At 44.1% G+C, this 18,821-nt stretch overlaps 1 protein-coding gene across 4 annotated transcripts; it reads right to left on the bottom strand.

Annotated features, from left to right (window-relative positions):
* Positions 1 to 1,465: 1,465 nt before the first annotated feature.
* On the bottom strand, positions 1,466 to 18,809 carry LOC134869689 (zinc transporter ZIP3-like). Of its 4 annotated transcripts, none has more exons than XM_063891548.1 (3): positions 17,929 to 18,809; positions 17,052 to 17,265; positions 1,466 to 4,580 (listed from the first exon to the last, which is right to left on the bottom strand). In XM_063891548.1, exons 2-3 carry the CDS (start codon positions 17,256 to 17,258, stop codon positions 3,831 to 3,833), a joined length of 957 nt encoding a protein of 318 aa, XP_063747618.1. In that variant the 5' UTR covers positions 17,259 to 17,265; positions 17,929 to 18,809; the 3' UTR covers positions 1,466 to 3,830. The 4 variants fall into 4 exon arrangements, with proteins under 4 accessions (XP_063747618.1, XP_063747619.1, XP_063747616.1 ...); XM_063891549.1 differs by having other exon boundaries at positions 17,052 to 17,259; positions 17,929 to 17,964; XM_063891546.1 differs by having other exon boundaries at positions 2,251 to 4,580; positions 17,052 to 17,312.
* Positions 18,810 to 18,821: the final 12 nt, after the last annotated feature.

Genomic DNA, 18,821 nt, shown 5'->3' with positions numbered 1-18,821 from the left:
ACACAGTCAGTGCAGGAGTGTGATCTGACCTGCATGTGTGTGTTGGGGTGAAGCAGCAGTGAGATCTGATATCTGACCTGCATGTGCTGCGGGAATGCTGAGAGAACATGCTTATGCACTCGTTCCTCATCAAAAACAGCACACAGATATTCACTTGATTTTAATGTTTACCATGTCGGTCATTTTCTGAAAGGTTTTCAATATTCGGCAACATTATTGTAGTGCAAACTTTGTTTTTGAACACGTCAGTAAATCAAGCTATAAGCTTTTTGGTTGAAGCATTTGAAACTGAATGTCATGTGTCAATATTTCATGGACAGCATTTCGAGGCGTAGTCGTGGGGGAGGGGGTCTGCAGTTCGGTGGGCTAAGGATTGCACCACTGCTTTTTGCAGATGATGTGGTCCTAATGGCTTCATCGGTCTGTGACCTTCAGCACTCACTGGATCGGTTCGCGGCCGAGTGTGAAGCGGCTGGGATGAGGATCAGCACCTCCAAATCTGAGGCCATGGTTCTCAGCAGGAAAGCCGATGGATTGTCCACTCCAGGTAGGGAATGAAGCCTTACCCCAAGTGAAGGAGTTCAAGTATCTCGGGGTCTTGTTCTCGAGTGAGGGAACAATGGAGCGTGAGATGGGCCGGAGAATCGGAGCAGCGGGAGCGGTACTGCAGTCGCTTTACCACACCGTTTTGACAAAAAGGGAGCTGAGCTAGAACACAAAGCTCTCTGTCTACCGGGCCATCTTCGTTCCTACCCTCACCTATGGTCATGAAGGATGGGTCATGACCGAAAGAACGAGATCGCGGATACAAGCGGCCGAAATGGGATCTCTCCGCAGGGCGGCTGTCATCTCCCTTAGGGATAAGGTGAGAAGTTCAGTCATACAGGAGGGACTCGGAGTAGAACCGCTGCTCCTTCGTGTTGAAAGGCGCCAGTTGAGGTGGTTCAGGCACCTAGTGAGGATGCCACCTGGGCGCCTCCCTAGGGAGGTGTTCCAGGCACGTCCAGCTGGGAAGAGACCGAGGGGTAGACCTAAGACCAGGTGGAGGGATTATATGTCTTTGCTGGCCTGGGAGCGCCTTGGAATTCCCCAGTCAGAGCTGGTTGATGTGGCCAGGGAAAGGAAAGTTTGGGGCTCTCTGCTGGAGCTGTTACCTCCACGACCCTGACGGAAAAGCGGGAGAAGATGGATGGATGGATGGATGGATGGACAACAAAAATGTATAGAAACAAGATGAAATGTGCATTCATATATATATATATATATATATATATATATATATAGACAGATAGATAGATAGATAGATCTATATATATATATATATATATATATATATAGAGAGAGATATATATATATATATATCTATATATATCTATATATAGATATAGATATAGATAGATAGATATATATATAGATATATATAGATATAGATGGATAAATGAGAATGAGAATCTTTAAAAGGCTCTTGTGTGCTTGGTGTAGACACAGCAGGTTTATTCAGAAACACAATTTAACACCAGACTAAAAGCATTAATATATATTAAACTTCTTTCTCTTTGACTTTCCATTAACCCCAACACTCCCTCGAGTACTGCACTCAGGTACAATTTGGAACTACTTTACTTTTAGATTTATATTTTATGATATATTATAATAATTACACTATACTATTATATATTATACTTTTACTTAACAAGCTGTAGTTACTTTGCTGTTCAGATAAGTAGAAAAATACAATATGATGTTGTCTTAAACCACCAAGCAGCATATAAAGGAATAAAAAGAAGCTCCACGTTCCGCAGATACAACAGGAAGTTCACTTGTAAGTACAGTACAATTTGGCTCTAGTACAATTTGGTATTTCTACTTTTACCTAAGTAATGGTTGGGAGCTTTTGGTCCTGCACTGAATCTTTGGTCTGAATCAGTTTATGGACACAAGGGATAACTGCTAAAAAAGCATTGAGGAAATAAAAAAGTGCAAAAAAGCCTAAAGGAGATTAATTCCTTATAAAATATATTATTTGATGTATAGCAGTTACCTTTAATAGTTCTAAATAATGATAGTTTTATTGATTATAGGACAAAATATGTTTGCGTTTAAATAAGGTCTCGTTTAGTTTTAAAAATGCAACTTACCCAGAAAAGAAGTGTTTAACATTTAAAAATGGGGAAATGTTTTAAAAAGTCATTTAAATGTTTCTTTCGTGCCATTATTTAATTTCAGAAAATATTCAAAGCTGGAGAAAAGTACACTTGCACTATAATTTATTCATTATTAGTATTTACTAGTATTCATGGGTTATTGTATCCAGTTATTTTTCTCTTAGAATTTGACAAAAGAATTGTGTACAACATATCCCAGCTTAAAAAGATGGAAAGTAAAGTTTCTAAAAGCAATTGACAAGCATCTGCCTTTCTTTTTTCTTTGTAAAATACTTCAGTGTATGGGAAGGTAAATCCTCCTTGCATATTTCCATCTATGATTGCAAATTCTAATCTATGTAAAGCAGGCGGACCCCCTTCCTTGAGAGACCTAAGCATCAGATATGACTCAACAATTAGAAGAAGAATCGGAGGATGGACTCAACCATTAGAAGAAGAATCGGAGGATGGACTCAACCATTAGAAGAAGAATAATCGGAGGAGGAAACCCTCTTTTTTGTCACATACATGCACACAGCAGAGCACACAGTGAAATTGGTCCTCTGCATTTAACCCATCCTAGTACTAGGAGCAGTGGGCAGCTATTGTGCAGCGCCTGGGGAGCAATGGAGAGGGGGGATTGGAGGTGTCTGGTGCCTTGCTCAAGGGCACCATACCAGGGCCTAGGAGGTGAACTGGGACCTCTCCAAGTAGCAGTCCACTTTCCATATTTCAAGTCTGTTTGGGGACTTGAACCGGCGACCCTACGATTCCCAGTCCAAGCCCCTACTGACTGAGCCACTGCTGGACATTAGCATGTATATGCAGCCTTGTGGCGCAGTGATCTGAGCATTTGACCTTGGATCATGGGACATCCAGGTGCCATAGAATGTAAAACTTTATTTCCCTTGGCATAGTTGAATAAGGAGAGTTTGGTACATTGTACTGACATACCGTGAACCTCAAACACCATTGTTTCCTCCTTCATGTGCAAATCATGAATATGCATATCACAGCGGTAAAACGGGCGAATTACAACAATCCCTGTGTGTGACGTCACACACGGTAGTCCAGCCCCTACATTTGCATACACCAGCTACTGGAAACACTCACGCTAACACTAACCACTCCGTAACGTTGCTCTCCAATCTCCGACCAACTGGCTGTTCTTCAAACTCATCGGTTTCCTCCTCCGATAAAGGCTCAAACATGTAAGGTTGGATGCCAATAGCCTCCATGGTTCATCTCTCACACTTTCGCGAACTTCCCTTACTTCTGTGGGCTCGGAGGCAGTCATGGGTTGCGCGTTGTAAACCAGCCAATCAGAGCAGAGCTTGTCATAATTATGTAAATGAGCCCCAAATAAGGCAATTGAGCTTGTTTCATTCTAGGACCAAATCATAGGGTTGTAAATGGGCCTGTAAAACCGCATCTGGACATTTTTTGGATCAACCGAAGTGATATACCTTCTTTGTAGACATCAGAGAACAATTTAAAATACCAGATAGATGCATTCTATGGCCACTTTAACTAAACAGTTAACATGACAGACAAAGCTGAAGACAATAAAGAGTTAGTGTTGGTCCAGCCGCTGCAGATGTTTCTGCCTCGCACAGCTGGACTCTGCTGCCTTTATGGAGTAAAGTCTTTTGGTATTGCTGTGTGTGTCAGAGCACTTCCTGTGGTTCACCACTTGATGAAGACCAGTGCGGCGAGCACGGTGTAGCCGAGGACGAGGAAAAGCACTTTGAGCAGCCGGTCCTGTTTATCTTCCAGCTCTCTGGAGAGGATCTCAAAGAAGGTGACGAACAGGAAGGTGCCAGCAGCGAATCCCTGCAACACCACCGACACAACGCTGCCTGCCAGTGTCTGAGTCGATTCGATGCCCATCCCCACCAACATCCCCAGCGGGATCATAAGGCTGACTGTGATGCCCAGCTTGGTGGCGTCCTTCATGCCAAGCGACGCCTTGGCCACGCTTGACCCGAGTGCCACTGCGGCCAGCGTCTCATGCACGGCCACGCCCAGGAAGAGGCTAGCAAGCTTTGATCCATTGTCCTGTAGGCCGAGCGCCAGGCCCTCGAATACAGAGTGAGCGGACAGTGCCAGGACCAGGCTGGCCAGCCGTAGAGGCCCCGCCCCTGCCAGCTCGGCTGGGCTGAAGTGTCCGTGCTGGTGTCTGTGGGAACGGTGACTGCCGACGCCACCTGGGGTGTCACGTGTAGAGGAGATGAAGGGCGTCTCATACTCCGAGTCGCTGCCGGCCTCTGACCCGACAGCATTGAAGGTCTCCAGGTCGATGAAGGACGGCTTTTCTTTCCTGAAGGTGAGCACAGACTGCTCCACAAACACTGTGAGGAAGAAGCCGAGCATCATCATCGTCTCAGCCAGAGGATAGTCGCTGCTGATCTTCAGCTGCTGGAACACGTCGGCCACCTGAGGAGAGCCAACACACAGACCAAAGATCAAAACATATCCAGCTCACCAGCAGCACAAAATTATTCATATTGCAAAACCAAATTAAAGTATTTGGTAACAATTGCTTTTTCAATCCACTAGATGGTGCTGAGCTCTTTCTTGTGCAGTCGTGGCCATGGGTAAAGTCAGTGGGAATGGCAGATAGTTAGTCAAAACAAAGATGGAGTCAGTGGAGAAAGAAATCTGAAATGTGGCATATCGCATTATATCGTATCGCAGTACTTAGCATATTGTAGATACTAGTGGTGCACGATATATCGTATCGTTCCGATGTCAAAATATGGCCGATGTGAATAGGCCGATAACCATTCCTGTGTATTTGACGTGTGTGTGTGGGCTTAGATGTGAGTGTGGGTGCGGGGATGTTTGGTTTTGCACGAGCGCATAAATTTACACGTCACATAATGTGCCGAAGTATGTGCTGGAGGCGACAAAAAAAGTCAGTTTGACTTTGCCTTTGGTGAGGGAGCAGCGAGGTCGTTCTTCAAAGTGTATGAAGAGGATCCTCGCTATGCTGTATGCAATGATTGTGAAGGCCAGGTGATGCGAGGGGGAGTTCGTGTCAAATCGTTCAACACAACCAATTTGATCACCCACTTAAAAAACAAGCATCCCGAAGCCTACAAAGAATATCAGAAACTAGCTAATGCTAACAAGCAGCGGAAGAAAGCTACGGCAGCTGCACCAGTCGGTAACCCCATAGAACAAGCGCTGGAAAAGGCCAAGAAATTCCACAAGAACCACCCGAAGCAAAAGGCATTGAGCATGGCAATAACAAAGATGATCGCTGTTGATGAACAACCGTTTTCAGTAGTGGAAGACGAAGGATTCAGCGAGGTGCTTGAGGTCCCTCAGCCCCGCTATGACAAGCCAAGTCGTCGTTACTTTGCGGATGTCTCCCTGCCTGGCTTACATGATATCGTAGCCACCCACGTCCACAAGTTACTCGACAGCAATGTCAGTGACATCAGTTTTACAATGGATATCTTCTGGAGTTCAGACCTCAACCAAACAAGCATGTTGAGCCTCACGGCTCAGTGGATCGATGAAAACTTCCGAGATGAAGAGAGCCGTGTTACATGCCCAAGAATTCCCTGGCTCGCATACAGGTAGGCCTGGCTATTTTTTTTTTTAGCTATTTAGCCTATGTCTATACATGGGTTTCTTGTTTACAATGTTTGGTGCGTATGCAAACCCGGGGCAGAAAGGTTGTTTGGTCTTAATGCATTCTGTGCTGAGTGAGTGGGTCTCCACTCTTGTTATAATATTTATTTTACACTTACATTGAGAAAAAAAAAAAAAAAGACTATCCAGCGGCATTGTACCTGCAAGTTAAAGAATCAGTATCAGGTGTTTTATAAGCTGTCAAGCCGAAATAACGATGACACACATAGATTTAGAGCTGGTTGTCTCTAAAGGTAACAGACTGCCATCAAAAGCAATTGGAAGCCTAATAGCCCTGCACATGTAAACTTTGACAGTCTACCTGTTTTGTTGATGGTGGATAACTTGTGGATAATTTGCTTTTACCACTGTGTTGCCTCTCCAGGCATTTAATATTATTACATTTATTTCTTAAATAATTACTTTACAGTTTAAATTAGCTAATGTAAAAATTAATATTATTTTGTTGTTTTAGTTTTTGCGTCGACGTCACTTCCGGTTTAGTCACTTCCGGTTCAGTCTCTTCCGGCGATCTTCCTGTTGAACTTAGCTGGGTAGAAAGGATGGCCGACATGTGCATCGGAACATAATCAATCAGCATCCACTTGGAGGCATCAGAGTGGCAATGCCGTGAGTTGTTTGATTGTTAAAGGACATGTTGAAGATGTTATATTATGATGGATTTAGTTCGAAAAACTGTTTGATGTGTTGTATACAAGCTAAAAAGTGATGCAATTGTCAATCAGAATGCCTCATTTCAGTATTGGACAGTTTCTGTTGTTATTTATAACTATGCATAACGTGATGTTAGTCATAAGGTTGTCATAAATAGACACAATATTTTTGTATTATTGTATTTGCAGTTTTCACCGTCTGTTGATGAAGAAGTGAAAGTAAAAGGTCAAGCTTACTACGACTTTGTCTCATTGGCTACGGTTTAACTCAGTGTTTAGTCAGAGTTTCGACACACTGCACGAGAACACTACAGTGAAAAGGCAGCATTGGATGTTTTGAAGTGGTCGCGATGGCAACAAGCAACAGGTCGGCTGTCGGCAGTGCTAGGAGCAGCAAAACATCAGCATCATCAGTAAGGGCAGCCCATGCTCGGGCTGAAGCAGAAGCAGCAAAGGTGAGAGCTTCATATGCCAGCCAGGAGGCTAAGCTAAAATTGGAAAAGGCTGCTAGAGAAGCAGAAAGAGCTACTAGAGACGCTCAAAATAAATTGGAAACTATAAGGTTAGACACAGAGTTGGAAGTGCTAACCCTTCATAGAGAAGCTGACGCAGCCATAGTGACAGCTCGAGTGTTGGAAGACGCAGAGGCGATGCAGTCTGTTATCGAAGACGGGAAATCTGAATCCGAAAAGGGGAAAATCGAACGCACCAGTGAATACGTTCTATCCCAGATCAGCCTTAAAAATCGTTCTCCTTCCTCACCCTTACCCGTTGCTCCCTCACTCAAAGCAAGGTCACATGACAGCTTCATATCATGGCATCCACCTGTGGAAGACGATTCACAATTACAACCTGTCAGCAGGGAAAATGCAGACATCAAGCAACCGTCTCCACCAGAATTATTTGACCCAACTAAAACTGAAACAAAGGCTAAGGTTAGTAGAGCCAACCCCACCATGAATGCTCATGCTCCGTCGTATACTCCACGACATTTCCCTCAAACTGGCACACCCACGTCCAACTTAGGGGAGCCTTTGGCACAGTATTTGGTACGAAGAGACCTTGTGACTTCAGGGCTGTACCAGTTTGATGACAAGCCCGAGAATTATCGTGCATGGTACTCCTCCTTCTCAAGTGCAGCCAACGAAGTCAACCTAACAGCAACCCAACAGTTGGACCTCATGACCAAATGGCTTGGAAAAGAATCTAGTGAACAGGTTAAACGCATGCGATCGGTGCATGTCAACAACCCCAATCTGGCTCTAGACAAAGCATGGGAACGGTTGCGTGAATCTTATGCTGCCCCCGAAGTCATCGAAAAGTCAATGTTCCAGCGCCTGGACAACTTTCCTAAGATTTCAGCCAAGGATCACTTGAAGTTACGTGAGCTTGGGGATCTACTTGCAGAGATCCAAGGTGCTAAAGAAGATGGATATCTGACCGGCTTGTCCTATCTGGACACCTCTCGCGGGATAGGACCAATCGTGGACAAACTCCCTTACGGGCTTCAGGAGAAGTGGGTGTCCGCAGGGTCACGGTACAAAGAAGGAAGCGACGGGCGTTTCCCCCCCTTCGAGTATTTTTGCAACTTTGTTAGCTACGAGGCAAAAAAGCGTAGCGACCCTAGCTTCATTCATCAAGGCAGCACCACAACACCCACCAAACCTGACAAACCATTTTCACGGAACTTTAACACCAACAAACCCATCTCAGTGCACAAAACGGATCTTTCCACAACCAACGACCCTTACAAGAACTGCCCGTTACATAACAAACCCCATCCCCTTAAAAGGTGTAGAACATTCAGGAATAAACTCCTCGATGATAGAAAGGCCTTCCTCAGAGAGAAAGGAATATGTTTTAAGTGTTGCGCCTCCATCTCTCACCTTGCCAAAGACTGCAGGTTCTCTGTGAAGTGCTTTGAATGCAACAGCACCAGTCATGATACAGCCATGCACCCTGGCCCACCTCCTCAAACCGTCAAGGCTCCTTCACCGTCACGAGAGTACGGCGGGGAGGGAGAAGACGATCCCGACATTGCTGTCGTTGGAGCAAGCTGCACAGAAGTTTGCAGTCCAGGCCAGTGGAGCCGCTCATGCTCAAAGATGTGTCTCGCAAAGCTTTACCCCAAGGGTTCAAAGGACATGGCCATCAAAGCCTATGTGATCCTGGATGACCAGAGCAATCGCTCATTAGCAAGACCAGAGTTCTTCAAGCTGTTCAGTGTGAAGAGCAAACCATTCCCGTACCATCTCAGAACTTGCTCCGGCATCATAGAAACATCCGGCAAGAGGGCAGAAGGATTCGAAATCGAGTCACTGGATGGCACAGTGCTCATTTCTCTCCCACCACTCATTGAGTGTCATGAGATCCCGAATAATCGGTCTGAGATTCCAACACCGAACGCTGTTCTTCATCAGCCTCATCTCCATCACATTGCCGAGCACATCCCTGAACTGGACCCAGAGGCAGAAATATTACTGCTGCTCGGAAGAGATGTCCTTAGGGCACACAAGGTAAGGCAGCAGGTCAACGGACCGCATAATGCCCCCTTTGCCCAACGTCTGGATTTAGGTTGGGTAGTGATAGGAGAAGTGTGCTTGGGTAATGTACATAAACCAACAGTCAACACGTTCAAGACAAACGTGCTAGACAGCGGTCGCCACTCAATCTTTCAACCCTGTACAAGCTTCATGCATGTCAAGGAGACGCCCCGTAGCCTTAACAGGTCTGGTACAGCACCAGAGAGTATGCTAGGACAGACAGTGTTCAACCGTACTGAGAACGACAACGAACCTGCTCCATCAGTGGAAGACACCATCTTCATGAAGATAATGGACACAAACGTCTACAGAGACGAAGCTAACAGTTGGGTCGCCCCACTGCCCTTCAGAGAACTACGCCAGCCTTTACCAAATAACAAAGGGCAGGCAGTCAATCGGTTCGCATCCTTGCAACGAACCTTGAAAAGAAAACCAGAAATGGAAGAACAGTACGTGACATTCATGAAGAAGATATTTGCAAATGGACATGCAGAGGAAGCACCATCGCTGACAGAAGGGGAGGAGTGCTGGTATCTCCCAACGTTTGGGGTTTATCACCCACAGAAACCCAATCAGATCAGGGTTGTCTTTGATTCCAGTGCCCAGTACTCCGGCGTCTCCCTCAATGACGTGCTCCTCACTGGACCCGATCTCAACAACTCCCTCCTTGGAGTGCTTTTACGCTTCCGGAAAGAGAGGGTTGCAATTCTTGCAGACATCCAACAGATGTTTCATTGTTTCTTAGTGCACGAAAACCATCGCAACTTCCTCCGGTTTTTGTGGTATAAGGACAGTGATGTGAACAAGGAAGTTGTTGAGTACCGGATGAAGGTCCACGTCTTTGGCAACTCACCATCTCCTGCTGTTGCAACTTATGGGCTACGAAGAGCCATAAGAGAGGGCTCACGAGAGCATGGAGCCGATACTGTCGCGTTTGTAGAAAGACACTTCTACGTGGATGATGGCCTAATATCCCTACCATCTGAAGCCAAAGCCATCGACCTCCTCCAGCGAACACAGGCCTCTCTCGCAGAATCAAACCTGCACTTGCACAAGTTCGTATCAAACAGTCCAGAAGTCACAGAGGCTTTTCCACTGGAAGATTGTGCTCCAGTCGTCAAAGACCTGGATTTAAGTGGAGAAACTGCACCCACACAACGGAGCTTAGGTCTACTGTGGGAGATCACGTCTGACACGTTCACCTACTCTGCATCAACCGTGGATAAACCATTCACTCGACGTGGAGTCCTATCCACAGTCAACAGTATTTTTGATCCCCTGGGTCTACTGGCACCTGTCACGATCCAGGGAAGAGCCCTCCTTAGAGAGCTTACCTCTGAACTATCTGACTGGGATACACCCCTCCCGGAAGACAAATCAAGCAGATGGGAAGATTGGAGAGATTCCCTCCAAGACCTGAAACAGCTTCACGTTCAGCGCACATATACGACAACCTCCCTCACGAAAGCTGTTCACAGGGAATTGTGTGTGTTCTCGGACGCGTCAATCAAAGCCATCGGGGCTGTGGCCTACTTGAAGGTGGTGCAGGAAGATGGGAAGACTGAAGTAGGTTTCGTTATGGGTAAGGCCAAGCTGGCACCCCTGTCAGAACCGACAATACCCAGGCTTGAGCTGTGTGGCGCAGTCTTGGCAGCAGAGATGGCAGACCTTATCCAGGATGAGCTGGACCTGAAGTTAGATGCCATTAAGTTTTACACAGACAGCAGAGTAGTGCTTGGCTATATTTGTAATGAAACAAAACGATTCTACACATATGTCTACAACAGAGTCCAACGAATCCGGCAGTCCTCAAAGCCTGAGCAATGGCACTACGTATGTACCAAAGACAACCCTGCTGACCACGCATCAAGGTCTTTACCCGCATCCCGCCTGGCGCAGACCTCTTGGTTCACTGGACCTTCCTTCCTGTGTCAGCCACCGGCAGAGAAAACGCAGACAGCTGAGAGGTTCAGTTTAATCGACCCTGAAAAGGACTCAGAAATCCGACCTCAGGTACAAACTTCTGCTACCCACCTGGAGGAATCGGTACTCAACTCCGGACGCTTCGAGCGCTTCTCCACCTTCACTTCACTGGTAAGAGGAGTTGCATTCCTCGTACACATGGCAAGATCCTACAAACGTTCAAACCAAGACAGCAAGTGCAAAGGCTGGCATAAATGTAACTTACCTCGGACTCCAGACGAAATGGCACAAGCTGGGAAAGTTATCCTTAAAGCAACCCAGAAAACAGCCATGGCAAAAGAACTGTCAGCTCTCCATGCCAACAAACCCATACCAAAGAGCAGTCCTCTGAGGACACTCAACCCAATCTTGGAGGATGACCTTATCTGCGTTGGAGGCCGACTACAGCACTCTCATCTTGCTACCGCAGAGAAGAACCCGATAGTTCTGCCCAAAGGAAGTCACATTTCCCTACTGCTCACACGGCATCACCATGAGCAGGTGAGACACCAAGGCCGTCATCTAACGGAAGGAGCGATTAGGGCAGCAGGACTGTGGCTCTTGGGAGGCAAGAAGCTCATCAACTCAGTAATCCACAAATGCCTAACCTGCCGCAAGCTACGTGGAAAGCTGGAAGAACAAAAAATGGCGGATCTGCCCTCAGAACGACTTGAAATCTGCCCTCCTTTCACATACGTGGGCCTCGACGTATTTGGGCCCTGGTCTGTTACAACCAGACGCACCAGAGGAGGACAGGCAGAGAGCAAGCGTTGGGCCATTATGTTCAGTTGTATGAGCTCCAGAGCTGTTCACATCGAGGTAATCGAATCTATGAACACATCCAGTTGCATAAATGCCCTCAGACGTTTCTTCGCACTCAGAGGCCCGGCTAAACAGCTCAGATCCGATTGCGGAACCAATTTCGTTGGAGCAAGCAAGGAGCTCGGGATGGACAAGGCAGTGCATAGATACCTCAGCGAACAAGGATGCAGCTGGGAATTCAACCCTCCGCACGCCTCTCATATGGGAGGTTCCTGGGAGCGTATGATCGGCGTTGCCAGAAGAATCCTCGATTCAATGTTTCAACGGCAAAACACTCGCTTGACCCATGAAGTGCTATGCACACTAATGGCGGAGGTCATAGCGATCATGAATGCACGCCCACTCTTACCTGTGTCTACGGATCCCGAGAAGCCCTTCATACTTTCTCCATCCATGATCCTCACACAAAAGTCGGGGGTTCCACCTCCCCCCGGAGACTTTTCCGACAAAGACCTGTACACAAAACAATGGAGGCAAGTCCAGGCCCTTGCAAACCAGTTCTGGACCCGCTGGAGTCGAGAATACCTACCTTCGTTGCAGCACAGACAGAAGTGGACAGTGCCCCGAAGAAACCTTCAGGTTGGAGATCTGGTTCTGCTCAGGGACAAGCAGGCCGCTCGCAACTATTGGCCTATGGCCAGAGTCAATGCCACTTTCCCTGGGAAAGATGGACATGTAAGGAAGGTCAAAGTGAAAACAACTGACCAAGGCAAGGTCAAAACCTTTCTCCGGCCGACTGCAGAAATTGTTCTGCTCCTTCCTAAAGACTGATAGACAGACTATATTTAAGATCTGTACAAGTTCTAAGTGACCTCACATAGGTCAGGCGGGGAGTGTGTTGCCTCTCCAGGCATTTAATATTATTACATTTATTTCTTAAATAATTACTTTACAGTTTAAATTAGCTAATGTAAAAATTAATATTATTTTGTTGTTTTAGTTTTTGCGACGACGTCACTTCCGGTTTAGTCACTTCCGGTTCAGTCTCTTCCGGCGATCTTCCTGTTGAACTTAGCTGGGTAGAAAGGATGGCCGACATGTGCATCGGAACATAATCAATCAGCATCCACTTGGAGGCATCAGAGTGGCAATGCCGTGAGTTGTTTGATTGTTAAAGGACATGTTGAAGATGTTATATTATGATGGATTTAGTTCGAAAAACTGTTTGATGTGTTGTATACAAGCTAAAAAGTGATGCAATTGTCAATCAGAATGCCTCATTTCAGTATTGGACAGTTTCTGTTGTTATTTATAACTATGCATAACGTGATGTTAGTCATAAGGTTGTCATAAATAGACACAATATTTTTGTATTATTGTATTTGCAGTTTTCACTGTCTGTTGATGAAGAAGTGAAAGTAAAAGGTCAAGCTTACTACGACTTTGTCTCATTGGCTACGGTTTAACTCAGTGTTTAGTCAGAGTTTCGACACACTGCACGAGAACACTACAACCACCATAACCAGAAAAGTTGAGTATGATAACCAACAATCTCGGTGTGGTGAGTATACAGTTTAGGTGTGTTATTACCTTGTTTCAACGTTAGAATTGTGTACGACTGCTTACGTCAGCTAGCTAGCAAGCAGACGATGCTAATCTGCTTACCAGTTACTACTAGAGTAGACACGACCCAAACGATATACAACAACCCTTGTCTGTGTTTTCCTATGCCACGTGAAAAACTGTTATGTATCGTAGTGGCTACTGAAGTAAATCCTCTTTATGTGTGTAGCTCTTGGGCTTTTCCTTTCATTATACAGCCCAGCAAAAAGTATTTCAGAGTCTCTCTATGCTTCTCTATGGGGTCTCAGCTGCTTTCTGCCCCGAAACTTGCGCGCATCGTATCGTGACGTTGCCGAGAAACCCATGTATTATATCATGTGCCAGCTAGCTAACGTGTCTTTGATTAAACGTGTTTTTATTCTTTTATTCCAGGTTTCGCCATAGCCGGTATCGCCATAGCCAGGTATCGCCATAGCCAGCCAGTATCGCAATATGGTGAAGGCGATGGAGGAGTGTGGTCTTAAAAGCCTGGGCTGTATGGCTCATTTGAGGCAGTTAGCAGTGCACGATGCAGTACTAAGCCAGCGAAGCGTCATTGACTCTTTGGCTATAGCGAGAAAAATAGTCAGACATTTTAAAAGCTCCCCCTTGGTACCTCTCGGCTGAGAGACATCCAGAGAGACACGGGAATAAAGACAAAGATGCTACAACAGGATGTCCCGGCGCGCTGGAATAGCACATTCCTGATGATGAGAACTCTCCTGGAACAGAAGCGCGCATTGGTTGTGTACGAGGCTGATCATGGACTGCCTGTATTTCTCAACGCAAACCAGTGGAGTCTCATTGACAAAATGACTACACTCCTGGCACACCCTTTCAAGAGTTGATGAGAGAGATTAGCTTGCATACAGCTACAGCTGCTGACGTGATCCTGTCTGTTGTGGCACTCAAGCGTTTTCTGAACAAGACAGCCGAAACCGACAGTGGGGTGAAAACAACCAAGTCTGCACTGCTTGAAGCCGTGACCAAGAGATTCTAAACCACTTTCTCCGAGCAACTCTACTACTTGGCAACAATCCTGGACCCCAGATACAAAGATCGCTACTTTGACGCAGACCTCAAGCAATTGGCAAAAAATAAGCTAGAGAAAGAAGTGGACAAGATGACATCGTCAGCGACTACCAGCGCCAATGCCACAGATGGGCCTACACCAGACGCAGAAGACGCTGAACCAGAAGAAAAGAGAATGTGTACGCCAAGTGAAGGGCATTCGTTCCTGGACATATTCGATGAAATTCTGGAGGAAAAGGAGCCGGATGAACAGGCAACAGGTCTAACGAGTGTGCAGGTAGGCTACTAGGTTACTATACTATTTGTATCAGATAATCTTTTAATAGTCTTTTATTCAAATTAAGTATTTCAAATTTGTTTGTGTGATCAGATCATTTATTGACAGTCAAATCTCATGAAAAACTGCGGTCCATAGTTATTATTGAAACTTGTAGGATTGCTGGTGCACACCACGGCTAACATGGGTGCATCTCAATAGTCTGTCTTGTCTAAAATTCAGTGATAGGCCTGTAATGAGTCTACTGGGCTGACCAATGATGGGGTAGGTGCTCTCTCCAGTGGATAGATGCTGAAACAATCTTATCAATTGTTTCACCATCTATCCACTGGAGAACTTCAACCAGTTTATTCTGGCTCCATTTTCACATTTTACCTTATACATGCTTATATATACACCAATACTTTTGGCTTTGGCCATTTAAGGCCTACTAATGTACTTTAAAGTTTTTAACTGTTGTACAGTGTTCACAGAATACAGTGATTTGGTCTCAAGTGAGTTGGATGTTTATTGAGAATACTCAGGGTTGCCTTATTCATAGTGTCAATTCAGGACACACTTGTATCTTTTATAAAAATGAATTTTTATATAAAAAAATATTTTTATTTAACATGTTTTGGCCTTAAAATTGTTTCAAAATATCAACCATTTCTGAAAATTAATGAGAAAAGTAAAAAAAAAAAAACATTTGGGAAAATAGCTCTTTATTTGATTATCATAAAAAAGTGTTTTCTATACAGAGATATCGACACCCGTAAATATCGGTATCGGCCATAACAGCAATACTAAGGTTGGTTATCGTATCGGACACAATTTTCACATCGGTGCATCACTAGTAGAAACGCAATACTATCGTATCGTGGCTTAAGTATCGCGATAGTATCGTATTGTGGGGAACCTAGTGATTCCCACCCCTACTATAAACACAGATAAATCAAGAACAAATACTAGAGCAGGGTTGTCCAAACTACGGCCCGCGGCCCACTTTTAATTGGCCCGCAGCAAATGCTAAAAGTATAATTGAATGTGGCCCACACCTGAAACTTGTGCTTTTCTTATATTGTACTTCCTTAATATGTAAAAAATAAAATATTACACAGTAGTATTTATGTTTAATAAGACCAATTTTCAAAGTTGAAAAAGGGATGCACCAATACATCGGTGAGACATCGGCCGATGTTAGCCCTATTAAATCCATCCATCCTTCAGTGTTTTTGGGAGGCCGTTGTTTATATTTGTGACTTTGTTATACTTGCTGCTACTCCCGTTAACTTCCAGAAACTTACTATGGCTCGCTCAACCTCTCTCGCTCTTACACATGCACACACGTATCCCCCACTCTCTCTCTTAAAGGGATAGGCTGCCTTATGCAAAGTTGTTATTCTTAACATCGGCAGACATTTTTTCAATCGGTGCATCCCTATGAAATCATAGTTGAAAAAAAAGCCCAATAACGTATTTGCATAACTAGCTTGAAATAAACCTGTTGTATTTCCTCTGATTATGAGCAATCTAAGGCTTCTGTTTTAAGGAATGAGCTGCCCACAAAATAAAAGGAACCCAACAGAGAGCTGTGATGTTTCTTAAAGCATATTCAGGTATCAAGAGTAATTAACCTACATTTGATTGATTTCGCTAACTCATAACTTCACTTATGAGGCGATATACCTCTAATGAGGGGCCTTTGTATCTCTTTCTGTATGTGGCCTTCAGGGAAACAAGTTTGGACAACCCTGTACTAGAGGTATAAGAATGTGTTTGTTTGTTTTTTTAACTAGACATTACAAGGTGGGCATCCATATTGTATTTGTATTTCATATTATATGTGTTCCAAATTATAATTGTATTCTAAAAATATAATACTTTCCATGGAGATTTCATTTAAATGTATGTCACTTTTAATCACAAAACATGTTATTATAGAACATCAATTTATATTTTGTACAGACAATAACAGTTGAAATTATTTTTGAGGAAGGTGCTGAAAATAAAATAAGTAGTGTAACTCCCTGGAAGCATAGGCAGACACAAAACATACCTCTTTGGCTGCATGCTACAAAAGGGAATGGTCTTTGGGTCTTCCTTACCATCATTCAAATCTGTTCGTTTTTTATCACTAAACACTGGCGCATATGGTGCTAGCTGCTTGCTTGCTTGCTGGTGTCAAAGTCTCACTCATCACGCGAGAGCAGCCCAACTGAGCTTTCAAAATAAAAGTCCTTCAACTAGTACTAAATGACGTGATGCACAAATACAACTTAAATAAATTCTCAATAATGACATTGGTCTCAGAAAATGCAAACAAATTATACAAATTATGCAACCAATACAATGGCAACAGTTACAAGTAGGCTAAGAGTAATATCAAACATGTGCTTAAACAAACTGTACTTAATGCAGTATGTGTCACTACCTTCTCTCTGACCGCGGGCAGCAGAGCGTTGAAGCACGTGGCTAGGAACACCCCCCCTCCGAAAGAGTTACAAAGAGACAGAGCTCTCCTGTATCTCAGGGCCTGGTCGGAGTCTGCATGCAGGAGACGCACTGGGACCAGCACACCCGCCAGCATGAGGCCGAATAACCCGAACAGCCCGAGCAGCTTGGCCACCAGGATCTCCATCCTGAAGCTCAAACACACAGTCTCATCACCACACACACCTCCACTCTGCTGCTGCTGGGATACAGAGACATGGGAGTATGAGACATTAGATTACATCAGATTCTAGAGTCGAAGATAAGATTTCCTTACAGCAACACAGACATTATGGAAACCATCAACTACGTAAAGGAAACAAACCGATAACCAGTTGTGTGTGGCTGTTTTCATCGTTTTGGACTATTATATAAGGACTATTATTTCAACTGATAAACGACATCAAGTTACACGACTTCCCAACTTCCTGTGAGAAACTTCAAAATAAAACAACCGCGAATCATAACCAGTCTATGAATACATCTCCCAAATATATGTATCTATATGTTATCCATCAGATGATTAAAACCCCATTATTTAAACCTTTCTTCAGTAAGCTAATACATTTAACTCGTCAACGCTGAGGAGGACATTGAGCACTTCCGCCCTTGTTCTTGCTAAGAGCAGCTGACGGAGTTCCTAACATTAGCTAGCTGTCGTTAGCCCACCGGCAGCTAAAGATGATAGCTAGAACCTGAAATCTAAAGTTATAAATGAAAGCGGTGGTGCTCATCTGTGTTTTTGAGTCGGAGCAGCGTCCTAGACTAAACATACACATTTTGAACCGGCAAAACATCAGTCAGCGTCATGTGTTTACCAGTGCGACCCTCCGTTTTCTCTCCAGCAGGTGTATGAAAACACTTCCTCACCGCCCCTGCGCGTTGGCTAGTGGAGGGTAATGACGTAGTCTTGGGGGAAGTAATCCAATGGTTTACTAAAGTAAAAACTAATCACACGTTAAATATTATTCTTCCAGGATTAAAACGTTAAAATGAAAATGTTACTCGGGTAAAAATAACTGTATATGATTATTTTAACTAAATATTAAACCAGTATCTCTGAGTATACTAGGTTCTGGGGGAAAGGTTGTTTAGCTGTGAAACCTCATCATTTGGTTACTGTGAATTGACCTCTAAAATTGATCAGATAATCAGTGACCATGTGTGTGTAGTCAAACCTGATTTGGCACCTTTTTAATATTAGAAGTGGTGAATTCTGGATAAAATGTAGTTTTAAGGTGTTACATTTTAAGTCTTGGTTTCTCAAATTTCATGTCTGTAACAATTGCACTGGCATGATCGGTGATGAAAGGAAAACACAGTGCTGCTTCATATTAAAAGGTCACAAATATGACAGGTTGGGAATGTGGATTTTTTTAGTAGTACAAAAAAAAAGTAAAGGTTGGAGCATAATTCTAAAAAAATAATTTTGTGCTGCTTGAATTATTATTTTTTGTACTGTTAATGACGTTAAGAGCTATTCAAATCCGCCTTCCTCCTTTGCTTTGATCGAAAGAAAGTAAAAAGAAATGAAATCATATATACAAAAAGTTCCTTTTATCTCATTTGTATATATTAAAATGTTTTTAAAAAAGTGCGTATATACATTTATTGTTTTATAGTAAACCTTTTAATGCCACTAAAAATGAATTAAATCTAACAATCTCATAGGAGGAATTTCCTTTTCTATACAACTGCAGACAGCAAGAGA

This window comes from Eleginops maclovinus, chromosome 9 (assembly GCF_036324505.1).
Source record: "Eleginops maclovinus isolate JMC-PN-2008 ecotype Puerto Natales chromosome 9, JC_Emac_rtc_rv5, whole genome shotgun sequence".
In the NCBI taxonomy this organism is placed as follows: domain Eukaryota; kingdom Metazoa; phylum Chordata; class Actinopteri; order Perciformes; family Eleginopidae; genus Eleginops; species Eleginops maclovinus.
Note: the sequence above shows the minus strand (reverse complement) of the source record. Positions and strands in the feature narration are given on the sequence as shown.